Source organism: Meriones unguiculatus, chromosome 16 (assembly GCF_030254825.1).
Source record: "Meriones unguiculatus strain TT.TT164.6M chromosome 16, Bangor_MerUng_6.1, whole genome shotgun sequence".
Classification (NCBI taxonomy): Eukaryota; Metazoa; Chordata; class Mammalia; order Rodentia; family Muridae; genus Meriones; species Meriones unguiculatus.
The window spans coordinates 46,224,331-46,242,478 of record NC_083363.1 but is presented as its reverse complement, the minus strand read 5'-3'; the positions used below and the strand labels follow the sequence as shown (position 1 = coordinate 46,242,478).

At 38.1% G+C, this 18,148-nt stretch overlaps 1 protein-coding gene across 26 annotated transcripts in view; it reads left to right on the top strand.

Annotated features, from left to right (window-relative positions):
* The window catches only part of Rims1 (regulating synaptic membrane exocytosis 1), a 479,343-nt gene that overhangs the window by 83,405 nt on the left and 377,790 nt on the right, over positions 1-18,148 (top strand). For 20 of the 26 annotated variants that reach the window (XM_060369758.1, XM_060369759.1, XM_060369761.1 and 17 more), the window contains exon 2: positions 3,979-4,059. The exons of the other annotated variants lie outside the window; for them this stretch is intronic. In XM_060369758.1, the coding sequence (XP_060225741.1) occupies positions 3,979-4,059 (81 nt within the window). The remainder of the gene's footprint in view (positions 1-3,978; positions 4,060-18,148) is intronic. 26 annotated transcript variants of the gene reach the window in all.

The window sequence follows — 18,148 nt, the reverse complement described above, 5'->3', positions numbered from 1 at the left end:
TGACATTGCCTTTTTTCTGGCCAGAAAATCAGAAGACTGTTCGTTTGGAATATTTAATTTCCTCATCCTTTTGTCGTTTTAACCATTCTTATGCTTTTAAGGCAAGTATGGGTTTGTACATATCTCCCATGCTGTTTAACTGGAATTGTCTCCACTGTTGATAAGAAAAGCATGAGACTAAAAATAAACATGTCAACAGCTATGCTCTATTAGCAACAGCTTAGAGCACAGTGAGTAGTTGCCTTATATTAGCTATGAAACATCAAACAACTTAAAGTTTTAAATTTGGATAAAGTTCTATGAAGTAGTGATGTTGGTTTAATAGAGAAGTCCTGGTAATGAGTGGGTAGTGATTGCAAGCATCCAAATAGAAGGACAAGGAAGGGGGTGGGGAACAGAAACATTGGAGGGGGAAATCATGTAAACTGTGTTTATTGAAGGCATTCAGAATTTTTAATTCACATACTCTAGTATCTGGAAGCAAGTTCAGTTCCTGTTTAGAGAAGAAAGCCTTTCTGTAGTCTCATCGGCAGGCTTGTGGCAATGTGAATTTCTCTCCCCTGGGCATGTGCATGGACGGCTAGAAGCAGTTGAGTGGGCAGTTGGCAGACATTCATGGAATTGATTGCAATCATTCTGAAACCCAGAAATGCCAAGGGTGGGGTCAGGAGGAGCACTCCCCTTAGGTAGCTTCAGAATGCCTTATTTGCATAAGTCTTCAGTGATGCTTGAGAGATAAGAGAATGCTTACATGCAAGTAAAAGAGTCCAGATCTGATTTTTAATACTGTAATTGAAGTTGTCATAAAGGATTAGAGGTCAAATGCCCTGAAATCTTGCTCAGACTGTAAGGGTTCCAGGAAGTGAACATCATGGAAGGATTTGTGGTCTGTAAATATGTAGCTGAAGGGAATCATGGAGAGAGCTTTAACACATTTGAAACACCATTACATTTCTTAAAGGATGAAAGGATCTTATCATTATAATATTTCAAATGGGTAGGGAATAATGTAAATTTCTTGAGGCAAACAAATTCCATACATTAGACTGTAAAAAATGTTAAGACTCTAACTCTCCAAACTGAGAATTTCAATTATTATTTTAAATGAGTGTTAATCTATACAGGTTGAAAAAAAAAAAAAAAAAACCCAAGAAAATGATGCATTCTGTGTGTTGTCTTCCGAGCATGGAGTATTTTTTCTTTTGTTATGGGTAGCTCACCAGAGATGACGACTCAAACACAGTTTATAGCCTATTGAAAGTCCTTATTCAGGGACATAAGAACAGACCTGAATGTTCAGAGCACATGGTTTTTGCAGGGGAAAAGCATATCCTGGCACCTCACTGTCAGCTGTAAGGGGTCTTTACAGAAGCAAGCAGTTTAACAGAAGCTGAGAAAAGCAGTTAGCTGGAGGGTGGAGTTTCTACACAAACAGTGTTTAACAGAAGCTAAGGTAAATTAGCTAGGACATCCTGACCTTGGGTTCCTAGAATAGAGTTTGGTAATTTTCCATGCGATTAACCATCCAGGAGATCAAACTCTAGTTAAACCTAAAATGGCCTTAGCAAGAGTACAAGATGGATGAACCTCTGCACTGTCTTTCCTTGCCGCACTTCCTTGTCTCTAGGAGATATTTTTATTTAAAAGAGTTCAGATTAGAAAATGTAGATTATCACAACTAAGAATTCTTTAAAAATAGTTGAATAATTTGCTATCTGAGGCGAATTGTTTTCTCCCTTTAAACTCAGATTCAGTAGCTAGCTATATCTGTTTTGTTTTAGAATTGTGTCTGAATCAAGCTTGTTTAGTCATACAGGCCTCTTATCACTACTACTCAGGAAGTAGAGAAAGTAGGGTGACAGGTTTGAGTATTGGGTTACAGATGAGTTCAAGACTACGATGGGCAATTTAGTGAAGAGCAAGACTGGGGATACAGCAGTGGTAGAATGCTGCCTAGAGTCAATCTCCAATACCAAACATAAATAAAGAAATAATTTCACTTTACATATGTATATTTAAATCAATTCCAAATGTATTGTATTTAAAGAGTGGTCTGGTTGTATGATTCAATTAATATTAAAAATTCATAAATTCAAATTAAATTTTTGTTTTGTTTTCAGAAATATTGTGTAGCAAATGCAGGTGGGAGAAATATGCCAGTTGGTGCAGTTTTAAAACCAAACCACAGGTCTTGAGATTTGATAATAGTTTTTTTCCCAAAAACATGGCTTTGTAGTTACAAAAAAAAAAGTTTGGCCTAAAAAACTACCTGTGGTATGTAATATTCTGCAGTTCTTAGAAAAATAGTCACTTCAAAGAATAAGAAAATCATTATGTGGTAGTCTTATTTCAAAGCTTTGTATAAACACGTGGTCTTTAAGGGAGAAAAGGCAGAATTTTGATCCTCCAATTCTCGAAAAAATTTCCAAGTTGGTGGTATTTTCAGAAGCTAGCCCATGTAGATCAAGCAGGCTTGCATATGCTATTTTGGGATGAGTGGGAATTGTCAAAGACTCTTTTCCAGGGCTATGAAATTTAAGTTACCGGGCATTACACCTTGTAAAAGTGAGATTGGAGATCCAAGCCTGAGAAACCCTCACCCATGGTTTCTAACAGCTGCCTTCCTGCAAATTGTCTTAATGCTGGTACATGAAAAGCTTCTTTATGAAGTTGTGACACTAGCACAAGACTTTGTGGGTTTTGTGGATATTTCTCACTGTTCATTCTTGACCATCTATTGGACATTCAGCAATACCAGATTTGGCCTTTATCCCAGGAGGAAGGTGTTGAGACTTTGAAATGGCTTCTTTTCTTCTCCCATCATGTTTACATATTGATTTCTGAGTGTGCTTGCTGTTGGAATGAGCAGTGTGTGTCTGTGTATGCACATTTCTGTGACTTGTGTTTGTGTCTACTTGTATGATTTCTTTCAGAAGTGGAGAATTTTGCCATGCAGCATTTCCTCTGACAAAACAGTTTATTGCCATTGCCTCACCAGAGATCTTTTGGAAGAACATAATTGGCCTTAATTTTGAGCAATGTAGCCAAATCTCCAAGAAAGTTCTTAAGAACCAGCCTCATGCTTGCTTGAGCATCCTAAAACCTCAGGGCATTTACATCTACAAAATCTAAAATGCCCAGCCTCTGTACTATAATCAGGCCTCTCCATTTAGAGCTGTGCTTGCATCAAAGCTTTGAGAAGTATCTGAGTCATTCAAGTAGTCTCAGCTGGAGGTATTTTCTGATTTTGGCCAATGGATCCCTTTGGTGTGCTAAGCCCCAATAATACAAAAATAAGGTTATCAACTCCTGCTGCCCTTTGGAGCTCAGTTATCTGGTCTACCTTCTGCATTTATTTTATGATGAAGGGCTTAAAGTACAGAGAGTTTTTCATATTTTTTATACATGTACACACACACACACTTACTGTGTGAACTTGCTTTTCATCTCTTCCTCTTCCTCAGCTTGAAGGGAATTTGTAATGTGGGGTTATATCTAGAGGTCTCTAAGATATTTCTCTTTATAAGCAGGAAGGCCTATGTGGTAGTTAATGATGTGAAATGAGTCCATATCTTTTAGTAAGACAGCCAAAGCCACAGAGAAATTCTGCTTGATTTTTAACCTATCAACACAGCAGCTGTTCCTATTTTTAAGCTCTCAGATGTCTTCACATGGTGAGGCCAAGGCTTTCAATAGCTTTTCTGCTTTGGTAAAAGCTGCTGACAATCATTTTATTGATGCTAAAAGGAAAATCAAATATTGAGGCCAGCATAGAATTTATGTGGGTATAGTTGAGCCTGTGGAAACCCAAGTCAAAAAATTCCAACTTACAGGGCCTTTTCAGTGCCCCAAGGTTAATATTGATGGGGCTCACCAAGACCTGCCTTAGATTGTGTTTTCAGTACGGTGTTTAATTTCCAGATATGCTCTACCCTTTTATAATTAATAGTGCGTTGTGCTGTCTATCATGCGCCCCAGGTGTGTTGTCAGGGACATGGCGAAGCCTGCTGCCTGCAAAACACCAAGAAATGCTGAAAGCCAGCCCCAGCAACCACCACTGTAAGTATGGCATTGGTTTTATTGACTGAAAATGTCACCTCTTCCCCAGATCATTGCTCACAGTAGTATTAATTGCATTGCATGTGGGAGTGGATATGCTAGCTTCTCTGGTGTACATAAAATAAAATGGCTACTACTATTCAATTAGATAAAATTATCTGTAAATAGGAGCTCTGGAGTAAGTATCTTTGTTAAGCGGTGTGTTTCTAATATCGTATTGTAGGAGGCAGACTAATTAGAGGGGAGGGAAATGTTTTTTAATGATTTGCGGTAGCAGCAGCTCTGAGTTTTAAATTATTATTACTAACATTGGTTTTGGAATGCATATGGCCGGGATCATTTGACCCTCAGAAGTGAGGAGTCATCGTACGTATGGGGTACCGGCTAGCGTCTAGAAGGAATGTACAGGTAGTCTCCCCCCAATATTTACCCTCTAATGTTTAAGACAATGAACAATCTTAAGAGACTGGATTGTCTATCTAGTTTCATCTTTATTATTGTATTCTTAGGTGTAGGTAAAATGATAATTGAATGTGACCAAAAAAAGGGTAGCATCAAGGGTGGGAGAAGAAATTGAATATATAAACTTTTTTTTTTCCCACGTGAAGTTGGGGGAGATTAAATAATATTAGAATTCTGCAGAGTAACATGATGCATTCAAACTTCAGAATATACATATTCGCCTAGTAAGAAAAGATGAAAATTTCCTTAAACTGCATAATCAGCAGCAACTTCCTTAGCAGAAGTTATACTATGAGCCAGTTACTACTGGGAAATATCTCATTCCAAAGTTTATAGCAAAAACCTTTGCAGAAATGTGTCTTTAGATGAATTATTTTTTTTACATCTCTTCAGCAATCTTAGAAATATTTTTATGCAAAGCCAAAATTAAGTGATAAAGTGGCAAAAAAAGGCTCTGAAGAGAAAACTGTTTTGTTTTGTTTTTTCTGACTACTACTTCTATAGTATGTTTTTTATTAGCAATGATCAAAATTAAATAAATATTAATGTTTTCTTAGTATAATATAAATCTTTTCTGAGCATTGCATAAGCCATTGTACTCTACAGAATTTTTAAACCTCTTTACATCTTACCTAATCAAAATCCACATTTAAAATTGGATATTTTTTATTTGGTATTATCTCTACTATCTGCTTTCTCCTTTGGTTTGATCATTAAAATGCTTATGTTTGGTATGTTATATATAAGCAATAGTTGTAAATATCTTAAGCCTTCGTATATAACATTTTACAATAAAATTTAGGATACTTAGTGAATGTGTTAAAATTTTTATGTCGATAATAGACTTGAATATCAAATTTGGCATAATTAGTATTTTCTAAGGAGTAAAATGGTTTTGATTTGATCGTAGTACAAATGATTTATAATTACTTTGATAAAAGTAAAAATCCATAAATGCCCTAAATGATTATACCACACACTTTCTTCATGTATTAGTATATATATGTATACTATATAGTATTTTATTTCATATCTTGGCATGGGAATTTCACTGTTTTTTCAGGCTTGTCTCAAAATCCTGGGCTTAAACTATCCTCCTGCCTCAGCTTTCCAAGTAGAGGGGCAGGCATGTGTCACCGTGTATGGACTTTTAAAAGAAGGAGCCCTCTCATTGTAGGAAACATTTGCTTATGATGGAATTAGTCTCCGTAATTTCCAGAAAACTTTTGATCTCTAAAGAGGAAATATTGGTGCTTCTGCTCTAACATTCTATCCAGTGGACACTAGGCTAGCCAACCAGAAAGTCCCAAACATCCTCCTGTCTCCCTGCTTTTTAGTTCTGGCATTACATTGTTGCCATGCTAGGCTTTTTTATGTAAATGCGGGGATCTGAACTCAGCTTGTCATGCCCAAGGCAATCTTCTGTTTTTAAATTATTTATTCGTCTTATGTCCCTGTCTTAGGCCCCTCTGTCTTCTCCTCCCGGCCCATCCCTCCCTCATCTATTCCTCAGATAAGGGGAGCACCCCCACCCCCACCCCAGCTCATTAGGTTGCTTCAGGATGGAGGGCATCAGCTTGCCCTGTGGCCCGGCAAGGCAGCCCTGCCAAGAGGAGTGATCAGAAAGCAGGCAACAGAGTCCAGGCACTCTTACTTACATACTGTGTCATTTCCATAGTTCTTCTCCACCTTTTTATTTTATTTTATTTTTTGGAGTCAAGGTTTCGCACTGAACCCGGGGCCCTCCCATGAGCTAGACTCTCTGGACAAGGAGCTCAGAGGCTCTTCCTGCCTTTGCCTCCACTGGATGACAGAAACACACAGCTGAGTCTATTTTATGTAGATGCTAGGGAACAGAACTCAGATCGGTATATTGTGACGCAAGCCCTTGACCCACTGGGCTGTCTGTGGAGTATCTTTTATTTTAGTGCTGGGGATTGAAGCCTAGCTGTGCACATGCAGGGCCATTGCTGTGTTACAGAGCCTCATCTTAGCGGTGCACAATTCCCTTTAGACTGGTTCACTGTTTTCAAAGTTCATGTTCACTTGAACATTAGGTACAAAGATAACAAATATTGTTATCTCCAATCTCTCTCTCTCTCTCTCTGGCCCTGTCCCTCTCCCTACCCCCAAACCCTATCTCTCTGCCTCTTTTCCTCCGAGCTCTTTCTTTTTGGATTGTTGAGATGAGGACTCTGTAGCCCTGGCTGTCCTGAAATTCACTGTGTAAAGCTGTCTGGTGTCAAACGCACAGCAATTGGCTTGCCTCCCCCTTGCTGAGCTTAAAGGCTTGAGTCACCATACTAGACTAGAGCATGGTTATTTTTCTTTATCATTCTTTTTGCTTTAATTAAATTGGTTTATACTCTTATAGTTGTGGAAATAAATCATAACTTAAGTTGAACCTAATAACCGTTTGCCAGAGATGGCCCTGCCTGTACTGGGCATGAATCCTTCTTTCTACTCATCTGTTTATTACACATTGTAATTCTCTTCTTAGGAAAATAGACTCCTCTTCAGGTAAATGGAAGTATTTAAATACCAGGTTTCTTGTTGATTTTTACTTTTTTATAGAGGGTAATATTTGTGAATTAAGCTCATTTGTGGAAGGGACAGAAAGAAGTTAGAAAACTTTTGAGGCCAGACTTTAGCTATAACTGAGTTGAAAAAGTTATGTCATTCTGATAGTAGATTGGAAAAAAAAAAGTTGACAAATATCTGTGACCAAAACTTGTCTTAAAAGTTTGACTAGAATAGACTGGAAAATGAAGTATACCCTGGATTAAGGTTTTAAGACAGAGCTTATTTTTCAACATAAATGAGTTTAGGTATAAATTTTAATGTTCATAGCATTGAGTTATGAAGCTTTCACTAATGGAGTTTAATTAGATTAGCATAATCAAATGTGTATATATATGAAATTGTTACTTTTTTTGTTGTTAGAAGTGGAGAAAATAGAGCATGAATGTGACATAACAGAACCAAAGACAAATCAGAGAACAGCCTTTTGTAATAATTCTTGGTGAGAAAATTAGGCCTTAGAGGAGAAATGCAGAACCTGTCAGGAGTTGTTTGAGAGTTAGAATCTAGTGCATGTGGGTAGAACTTTCTGGTGAATGTAAGGAACTTTCTTCCTTTGTAAGAACTTTCTTCCTTTGTAAGGAAGCAGTTCAGTAGAATTACCATGTTCATGCTTGGATGACAGACAAAATGCTCAAGACATTGAGTTAAGGGCTGGGGAGATAGTGGTTAAGAGGCTGGTTGCTTTTCTAGAGGACCCAGGTTTGATTCCCAACAGCTACATGGCAGCTCACAACTGTCTGTAGGTCCAGTGCTCAGGGATCTGGCACCCTCACACAGACAGATACATGTGGTCAAAACCCCAGTGCACATGAAAATAAATAAATCTAAACAAAAAAAAAAAGAAATTGAGTTAAAAATATAAACCAAATCTAGATGGGCAGTGTAATGGTGACTTTAGATATTGGAGTAGTGATTTTGTGGTATCTGTATGTTATCCAATTTTATACATTTAACATACAGTTGAGGTTATCTGAAATACTCAGGTAAGTACAGCAGTCAATGACATCACAAATGGTCTTTGGGTTAAAAAAATAACACAGAGATAGGTAGAGAGAGGAAGGAGGGAGGGAGGAAGGAGAGAGGGGAGGAGAGGAAGGAGCAAGGAGAGATTTGGATAAACCAGTGGTTACAAGATAAGGAAGACTGTATCCAGCTTAGTTGCGAAGTCATGTAGTAACTAAACAGGATGGTCCCAAGCAAGGTAGTACAAAGCTTCATGAGGGCATTCAACATGTTACATGAAATAAAAAACTCAAGAGATGGCTTCAAGAGGTGAGAAACAAACCATGATTTGGGTCATATGAGGGTGATCTACAGAATTGGTGTAGCAGTTTTAAGTCAGAAGGAGTAGCAATGCTGGATTTCTTTGAGTTTGAGAAGGAAACGAGGAGCTGGGATCAGAAGACCCTGCCTCAGGCTGACTTTTCCAACACCATCCTGAGCGCAGAGTGAGTATGTAAGAGTTGGTGTTTGGTAGACGGATGGAAAGCTTTTGCTACAGGCGCATGTGCCACATGCTTTTTCTCTTTCTCCATCACTTTGGATGAGTCAGCCTTGAATCGACAAGAAGACTGCCATCACCGCTTTCCTTTAATAGGCTTACTTTTTCGGATACCAAGGGCAAGGCTTTTTTCAGCAATAACCGCTTTTGTGCAGACTTAATCATAACACAGAGGCTTCTGAGGACCAACATATGTGGTTCCAGGACCAATTTAATCATTTAGATTAAATTGCAATAGTACACATTTAACCTACTTTTAAAATACTCAACCTCAAATGCTAAAAATATATCACCAGGCAACATTCCCATACTAGTGTATATATTATATATATACACATATATATGTGTGTGTCCATATATTATGGTCATATGCTTATACATTTATATCTCACATCTCATATCACATCTCTGATACCCAACCAAAGTTTGTCTCTGATAGTGTAGAATGACGTGCCTGTCATTATGTCACTTTGTTTTTTAAACTCTGCACATTATACATAGCCTTTATTTCATGTAGCCAGTTGCTCAGAGCTAACCCTTGCTAGAGCAGTAGATGACAGAGTATCTGCTATCACACAAAAGAGCAGATAACCCTTTGGCACATCCTTTATATGCAGACTTTTCATCTTCATGATGACTCCTTCCAGAGACTAAGAATGATCCTTTCAACATGGAAAGCTCACTCTTTCCTATTTTCAGAGCCCTCATCCCTCTGTCCCTTTTGAGCTGTGTTATTAATTCTGCCCCTGAAGTTTATTCAAATTTTCTGCTCAGTCTTTTTCCAAACTCTTTTGAATTTTTATCTCAGCACAGATGTGGTCCACCCCCTTCTGGGGAATCATGTTAAATCAGCTTTGATGCAAAGGAGGTATCAAGAGGAAGGCAAGTAGACATCTTCAGCTGTCAGCCACGTGTGCAGTAAGATAAGCAATTCATTGCTTCCTCTGCCAAGAGTTGTCCTATTCATTCTTCTCTTTGCAAATACCTACATGCACTGATTACATACAAGAATGTAAGGTTCTAGATATCGTCCAGATCATTGCAGAGGTTAACGGATAGGAAGAAATCTGAATCATTAAGAAAACATCAAGGACCTTAACTGAGTGAATAGACTGGTAGAAAGCAATGCTGGGTAATCATTTATGGAGGGTGCCCACAGAAGTCTCTAAGAAGTGGTGGGCATTTGAAAAGAAGTTTGCCAAATACAAGTCAACCTTGTGAGGAGTTAAGGGAAGTGAACTGGAGGCAGAGAAAAGGGTGTATACAACAGTTCCCGTAGTGTTCATGTATGCACAGTATATGTTTAAGAAACTGAAAGGAGTCCAAAGAAAGAGGAGAAGGGCAGCAGGGGTTTAGACAGAGATGTCTGCAGGTCTTTGAGTGTGTGGAGAGCTTTCACCGAGAAGCCGTTCATAGAAAAAAAGGATCATGACATAGTGTAAGTCACAAATGGGCAAGCAGAAGTTAAGGTACTCATGGGGTCATAGTCGTGGTAGGTGCGTCAAAGGAGATAAAGTGAAGCAAGTGGAATTCAGAAGTTGTTCAAATGATAAAATAGATTATTCCAGTAGGTTTTTCTGCTGATTTGAAGGCCATGACCAAAAGCTTCTTGGGAAGGAAGGGTTAATTTGACTTGCTATCTCATGCCTCAGTCCATCATCTCTATGGGAAGTCAAGAGCAAGACTTCAAGGACAGGAACCAGGAGGCAGAAACTGTGAAGGAAGGATGCTCACTGCCTCATGATCATCTATTCTTCTCATGTAGACAAGGAATACCTTTCTAGGGACAGCCCACCCAGAATCACACATAAATAACCAATCAAGACAGTTCTTTGATGACATGGTCACAAGCCATTGTGATGCAATGATCCTTCAACTGAAGTTCACTCTTCCCAGATGACTCTGGTTTGTGTCAAATTGATAATAAAACCTAACCAGGACCCAGAGGAGGAGATTTTAGAGCAAAGTGTGACCTTTAGCCTGCCTGTGTTACCTGAGTCAGAATTAGGTTGATGTATTTCCTCATAAAGTTGTAAACATGCACACAAATGTAACATACATGTGGAACCAAATATTTCAGACACCTTGTTTGTGTTACTTTAGGAATTTCTTGTAAGGCTTCAATCTCGAGTATTAGCCATGATCATTCAGGCCTTTACAGCCATTGAAGCAGGACATTCTCCCCAAGCATGGTTGGATACCATAAAAAGCTAAAATGATACGCTCTGGATGCGAGGCTAAGCACTGCACTCAGGGTCAGCCGCTTTGGACCCAGAGAAGAGCATGTCTGATTGCATGCGGGTTGATACCCCAGGTCCCGCCTGTGAGAAAAAGGTATCGGACGGGTCTGATGCTCTTTGGGTGGATGACACCTAAATGAACATCTGTACAAAGTCCCAATTTATTTCTAATATCAGAGATCAGACCTCTACTCTTGCCTGATGCGTCTAAAACAAAAAGGGGGAACTGTAGAGAGCTGCGGAATGCTATGCCTTAAAGATGAAGCTGGTTTCCGCCTTCCACCTTCCCGATGGTGAGTGCTCTCTGTCAGGAACAACTCCACATTTGGCTAAGGCCGAGGATCTGGCTTGCTTCCATGTATGTGGACCTATCTGCATTGCCCCCGTGGCACGCCTGGGTTGGCTACCCAGAGGCTATTTAAGCTGTGGGCTGGCTTTCCCCAGGGTCCGAGGATTGTTCAATGTTCCTGAATAAACTGCATTGAAAAAAAAAAAAAAAAAAAAAAAAGAAAAATACCTATGGATAGAAAAATAAATAAAATATGAACATATTAGATTTTTCCTTTTTTATTTAAATTTTATTTTTTATATTAATTATAGTTTATTCACTTTGTTTCCCAGCTGTATCCCCCTCCTTCATCCCTACCAATCCCACCCTCTCTTCCTCATCTCCTCCCATGCCCCTCTCCAAGTCCACTGATAGGGGAGGTCCTCCTCCCCTTCCATCTGACCCTAGCCTGTCAGGTTTCATCAGGACTGTCTGTATTGACTTCCTCTGTGGCCTGGTAAGGCTGTTCTCCCCCACCCCCAATCAGGGGGAGGTGATAAAAGAGCCAGCCACTGAGTTCATGCCAGAGACAGTCCCTGTTCCCCTTACTAAGGAACCCTCTTGAATACTGAACTGCCATGGACTACACCTGTGCAGGGGTTCTAGGTTATCTCCATGCATGGTCCTTGGCTGGAGTCTCAGTCTCAGAAAAGACCCCTATTTTGGTTCTGTTGCTCTCCTTGTAGAGCTCCTGTCCCCTCCAGGTCTTTTTATCTCCCCCTTGCTTCATAAGATTCCATATTTTAAACAATTTCATTTTGTGCTTTATCTACTATTATGATGCTCTATTGAGACAGAAGATTTAATAATTCTGTCATTGTTTGACACTCCCAAGCAAATGAATATTTAATAATGTATAACAAAGTGTTTCTACTTTAAACAGATATATTTCTTACTAAGTAAAATCTAGTTACAAAGAAATAGAACATGTCTATCATAAGCAAAGAATATTTTAGCCATGTATTCTTTCACAAATGAATGTAATTTTCTGGAATGTATTTTCCATGTATTATTTTTAGTCAGATGATTTTGTCAAAATCAATGCATTTTTATTTTCTCATACACAATGTGGGATAGGCACTGTGGTGTCATAATCCTAGTACTGCGAGCAGTAGGGATCAATATAGATTTTTCTATTGATATTAGAAGCAATGAGAGATCCAAGTAGATAATAATTATTATTTTTTTGTCATTTTGAATGAAATCAGAACAGCCAGTAACTTGCAAATAAAGAATACGAGGAACACTGACATTTCCAATTCGTGGTTATAATTAGAAAGTGACAGAACTTTAAAAAAAAAGTGTGGCTTTCATAGTCTCCCTTTTCTTTTTGTGATTTGCAGTTTAATGCACATCATTCCATGCCAATTCACCAAGTCTTCCAGAGCTCCTCTTTTCTGCTGTAACTCTGTTAATAATAACATTGTGTTTCTTTCTTTTACCATGCTCAGTGGAAGATGCATCATTTAATTTCTTGGACATTAAATCTTCAGTTCTATAAAAGTGTTAAGTGTTGTCATGAGCTGGCTAGCACTTGATGAATTTCACCATTTTAGCCTTGTTGGTAGCACTGGACCCTCTCTCTGTCTTTTTTAAAATTTTATCTTTATCTTTACATTTTTAATTTATTCTTCTTTCATATATTATTACACTCTCATAGCTATTTCCCCTCCTTTTTCCTCCCATAGTCCCTTCTCCTCTTCCAGCTCCCCCTCATCATTCCTCCTCCTTTTCTTTCAGAAAAGGGCAGGCCTTCCAGGGATATCAACCAAACATGGCCTATCAAGTTGCAATAGGACTAGGTACCTCCGCTCATATTAAGTAAGGCTGGATGAGGCAACCCAGTGGAAGGAAAAGGATCCCAAAAGCAGGCAAAAGAATAGTCTTTTGCCTAGCATAGTCTTCATCAAAGGCTTCATCCACCAACTGATGGAAACATATATAGAGACCCACAGTCAAACATTAGTTGGAGCCAGGGAAATCCTGCAGAGGAAAATGGATTGTAGGAACCAGAGCGGTCTCCATCACAACAAGAGAACCCACAGAATCAACTAATCTGGGCTCATAGAGGCTCATAGAGACTGAAATGACAACCAGAGAGTCTGCCTACGTCCTTTGCAAATATGTTATGGTTCTGTAGCTTGGTCTGTTTGTGGGACTCCTAACAAGGGAGCAGGGACTGTCTCTGACACTGGGTCCCACTTGATGATTCTATGCCGTCCTGTGTTGGTAATCATTACAACAGAGGGCCTGTTGATGCATTCTTGAGCTTTCTGTCTGTCTCTCCCTCATCCTTCCCCCTCCCTCTTTTTCTGTGTCTCTGTGTCTGTCTGTTTCTCTGTATCTCCGTCTGTCTCTGCTTCTCTCTTTCTCCATGTGTATAGAGAACATTTGAGACCAGATGCCTTATTCTTCAATACATAATGTCTTCTCTTGTTCCTGTACTTTATTCTCTCTTGGCTGTGTCAGTGAGCACACATACATAGGTCCCTTTTAAACCTGATGTCCAGGGCTTGTCACAAGCAGGCACTCAGTGATTCTTTACCCCTTTCATTTTCCTCACATAGCTTTAGACAAAATGATTATTTTTTTAATGGGGAAAAAAAAAAGCTTTTAAGAAGACGCCCTAAAGACACTGACTGTACAAGCCCACATAGACATTTGACTGGGTTAATTTCACAGCAGTGTCATATCAGGCCTATTTTTCAGGTGAGACTTGGTTTATATGCTCTTACTTTCCATATGGAAGGAAAAAACTTGCCTATCAGTTATTGTCACTCAGGTTCCCAGCAGTTGTAATGGGTGGTACTGGATCATGAGAACAAGATGAATTCAAACTATGAGGGTAATTATTATGTATTATAAATGTTGTAGTTTGAATGTGTACCCAACAAATTCATACATTAGAAAAGTAATTCCACATGCATGTTAGTTTTCAGGTAGGGCCTCTTAGGTAGTAATCTTGTTTAGACAAACTCATAGGGATAAAGTGCACTATTGGCATTATTGGCTCAATGAGATGATGAGAACCTAACTGAGCATGCTCATTCTTATTCAGTATATGATACCCTCTGCCATGTTAGGACACAGCAAAAAGACCCCTGTCAAATGCTAAGTAGATGACAGGACTGTGTCCTTGGGTATGTCAGCTTTTAGAACCATAAGCCAAATAAATCCCTATTTATACAGGACATGGGTCTCTGGTGTTGTGTTATAGAATAGAAACTAGACTGAGACATGATCAAGGAGAAGAATTTTCTGATTTTGTTTGTTTTATGAATGAATCAGGAAACCCTTGATTTAAATGTTAAAAATGTCTACTTTTACAAAATTAGATTTTTAGCTGGATGTAGTGGTGCATGCCTTTAATCCCTGTACTTTGGGAGGCATAAACAGGTGGAGCTCTGTGAATCCAAGGCCAGCCTGGTCTATATAGTGAATTATAGGACAGCCAGAGCTACATACTAAGACACTGTTTTGAAATACTACTGCTACTGCCATTACCACTACCACTACTGCTGCTGATAACGATAATAATAATAATTCCATGCGTTCCTTTCATGTGTATGAATGTTTTGTCTGTAATATGTAAATGCACCAAGTGCATTCTTGGTGCCCTCAGAAGTCACAAGAAGGTGTTGGATCCCATGGAAGTGGAGATGTGTAGTTGTGAGTCATTGTGTGAGTGTTGGGAACCGAACCTGGGTCCTCTGCAAAAGCAGTAAGTGTATTAACTACTGAGCCAATATATGCTCCCAAAGCATGGATTTTAAATGTTTGCCCTGATGCTGTCTTACAGGGCACACTGGCTCGTTTTTACTGCACAATCTACAGTTATTTGGAAGCAGAAATCTCAACTAGACAATTTTCTAAGTAAGACTAGCCTGTGGCCATGTCTGTGAAACATCATCTTTGTAGATGATTGATGTGACCATGGGGGGCAGGTAGGTAGATTTGGGCTACATAAGAAAGCTATCTGAGCATAAGCTAGCGTGCAAGCCAGGAAGCAGAGTTCTTCCATGGTGTCTTCTTGAGTCATTGTTTAATTTTCTGCCTTGACATCCTTCAGTGAGGGATTGTGACCTGCCCATGTAAGCTGAAAGAACATTTTCCTCCACTAAGCTGCTTTTGCTCACGTTTATATAAATTAATGTTTTGCATACATGTATGTATATGTACCAAGTGCATGCCTGGTAACCTCAAAAGGCACAAGATAGTGTTGGATCCCGTAAAACTGGAGTTATGTGTGGTTGTGAACTATTGTATGAGCACTGGGAACCAAACCAGGGTATTCTGCCAAAGCGACAAGTGCTTTGGGGTCAAATATTTTATTACAACCCCACAAAGCAAACTAGGACACTGAGTAATTTAGCCCAGTTGTTTCACCGCTCAACATCCTCATTTTATTATCTTGATAAAACAAAGAAAATTCATGTTATCCCATTTAAAGTTTTTTAAATTAATTTTTATATTAATTACAGTTTATTTGTTTTGTATCCTAGCTGTAGCTCCCTTCCTTATTCCTTTCTAAGTCCTCCCTCCCTCTTCTCCTCCCATGCCCCTCTCCAAGTCCACTGAAGTCCTCCTCCCCTTCCATCTGACCCTAGCTTATCAGGTCTCATCAGGACTAGCTGTACTGTCCTCCTCTGTGGCCTGGCATTTAAAGTTTTATGAATGAAATTAAATGAATATACTGAAAAAGTTGAATTGTATACTATATAAAGCCCTATATAAATATTCATCTATTTTTCTAAAGTTACAGTGGATAATCTCTACCTGCCTGTAACCTCATTCATTTAACAATTATTTTCATTTAGATCTTAAGTATCCCCATACAGGCATAATTTGAAAAAGTATTTAGCCAGTCCAGAACAGTGTAGGTTTCATCTTTTCATCTGTGTATATTTGTTGTTAAACAGAGTGAAGTAGAAAGTACAGGGATAGTATTAAAAGAGATGATGCCTATGCTGTTGAATATAAAATCCTCCCTAACATGCATCTACAGGAAGTCTAGGAAATAGGCATTAAGAATTTTCCTCAAATGATGGGGACATACAAACTTGACCCAGAGTTACTGATTATGTACCCCTATGCTCAGTAAATGATGACTAATTGAGATTCGTGATAATTCCTTGAGTAAAAATTAATGTGAACACCAGTGGACTGAAGTTCACTTTATTATATAATATATATTAATTTACATTATATATTTGCATATATATCTATTTTAATATAAATAAGATATATTTATTACCTAAATATTTTATGTCTTATTTATGGTATATATGAGATATGCTGTATGCGTGATATATATGGGATATATATGGGATAAATACAGGTTGATATGATATATATGATATCTAAAGTTAATGAAGAGTTCAGATAAACTTGCAGTATATTTGTTGAAAACAGAATAAGTGAGTATATTTGTGTAGTTATCATCATGATTTTTCACTATACAAATAATGAGGTTCTGCACACTTTGCTTATGGCCCTAGGATGATCTTTTCTTTCTTCCCTTTTCATTAGCATTATCTCTCAGTGCAAGTGCAGTCCCAGCCAGAGAGTAGAGACTCTCCTTTGGCAATAGCTTCCTGTTTTTGTATAACTACCATCATTTTTGTGGCATAGGCAGACCATTCACATTTAGACAAATGAGTCTGTAGAGATGCAAAGGGATTAGCAATAATTCACAGAGCAACCAGGCTATGCTCTGAAGCTCAGTAACTTAATAATAATAATAATAATCATAACGCCAATATTAACATTTCTTATGGCTTATGTTTATGAGTTTTAAAAATGAAGTTCGGTCCAGGAGATGTTCACATTAACTTTTAAATAATTTATAATAATTTTATATATATTCAAGAGATAGAATGCCAAAGAAGATCCTTTAGGTCTTATATAACATCTAGTAATGTTAATTCCAATTGTTTTTCAGTAACCTGTAAACATGGAATGTATTTTGACATTCATTAATTTTTTTCACACAATATTAGAAATATAAACAATTAAATAGACGTAGCTTACTTACAAATAGAAAGACCATTTGAAAACATCACAAGGCTAGGAAATAGCCTCTAGTTATTTTGAGAAAGCATAGAAAAATAGCATCCATCCTAAAATTGTAGATTTGGGAAATTTGTTAAGGCCAAGAATACTTGATATTTTACTTCCTGAATTTTATGATTTATACTATCTGAAGTTTTTCTCTAATTACATGAAATATAAATTTTGAACATAATTTTGTCCTTGTACTAAATTACAGAGTGAGGAAAGGAAATGAGGCCTCATAAGATAACATAAAATATTCGATTGCCTTCAAGTAATTTATCATTTAATTGTACAAGATAAAAGATGATTCTATGGAAAAACGATGGCTAAGTCCATGGCTACGTAATTAACTAAGCTAGAAATTGTACTTTGTAACATAAGTAAATATTATGTGACTACATATATCTATATATATATATACAACTTTGTAATCTTTACTTGATAATGAGTTGTAATCACATAAGAAGGAACGATAATGGAACCCTAGGGTGAGAAAATAGTTTGAGCACAAAACTTGTTTTGAGCACAAGTTCTGAAGTGTGAGCCAGGCAAATGCAGCCTTGGTATATGGTCTGGCTTACAAAGCTGCAAAAGATGCGTGGGGCCAATTTACAAATGTCCTGAAAGTCCAGCCTCTAGATACCAGCTTCGTTCAGAAGGAGGACATGAAAGTGTGTGAACATGGAGCTACCCCACTTGAAAGGCCTGCTTCTGGATAATGAATCTGTAGGAAGTATACATAATGGATGAGGGTAGGGTATTCCTGGAGAGAAAGGGACCAATTAGTAGATGATTAAAATAGACCAGACATGGTTATTAATAGGAGAAATAATGACAGTGGTTACAGAGAAGATGGATGAGACCTGAAAGGAGAAAGGAGCAGCCCCCAGTAACAAGAGAATGTAGCTATGCAGACAATGA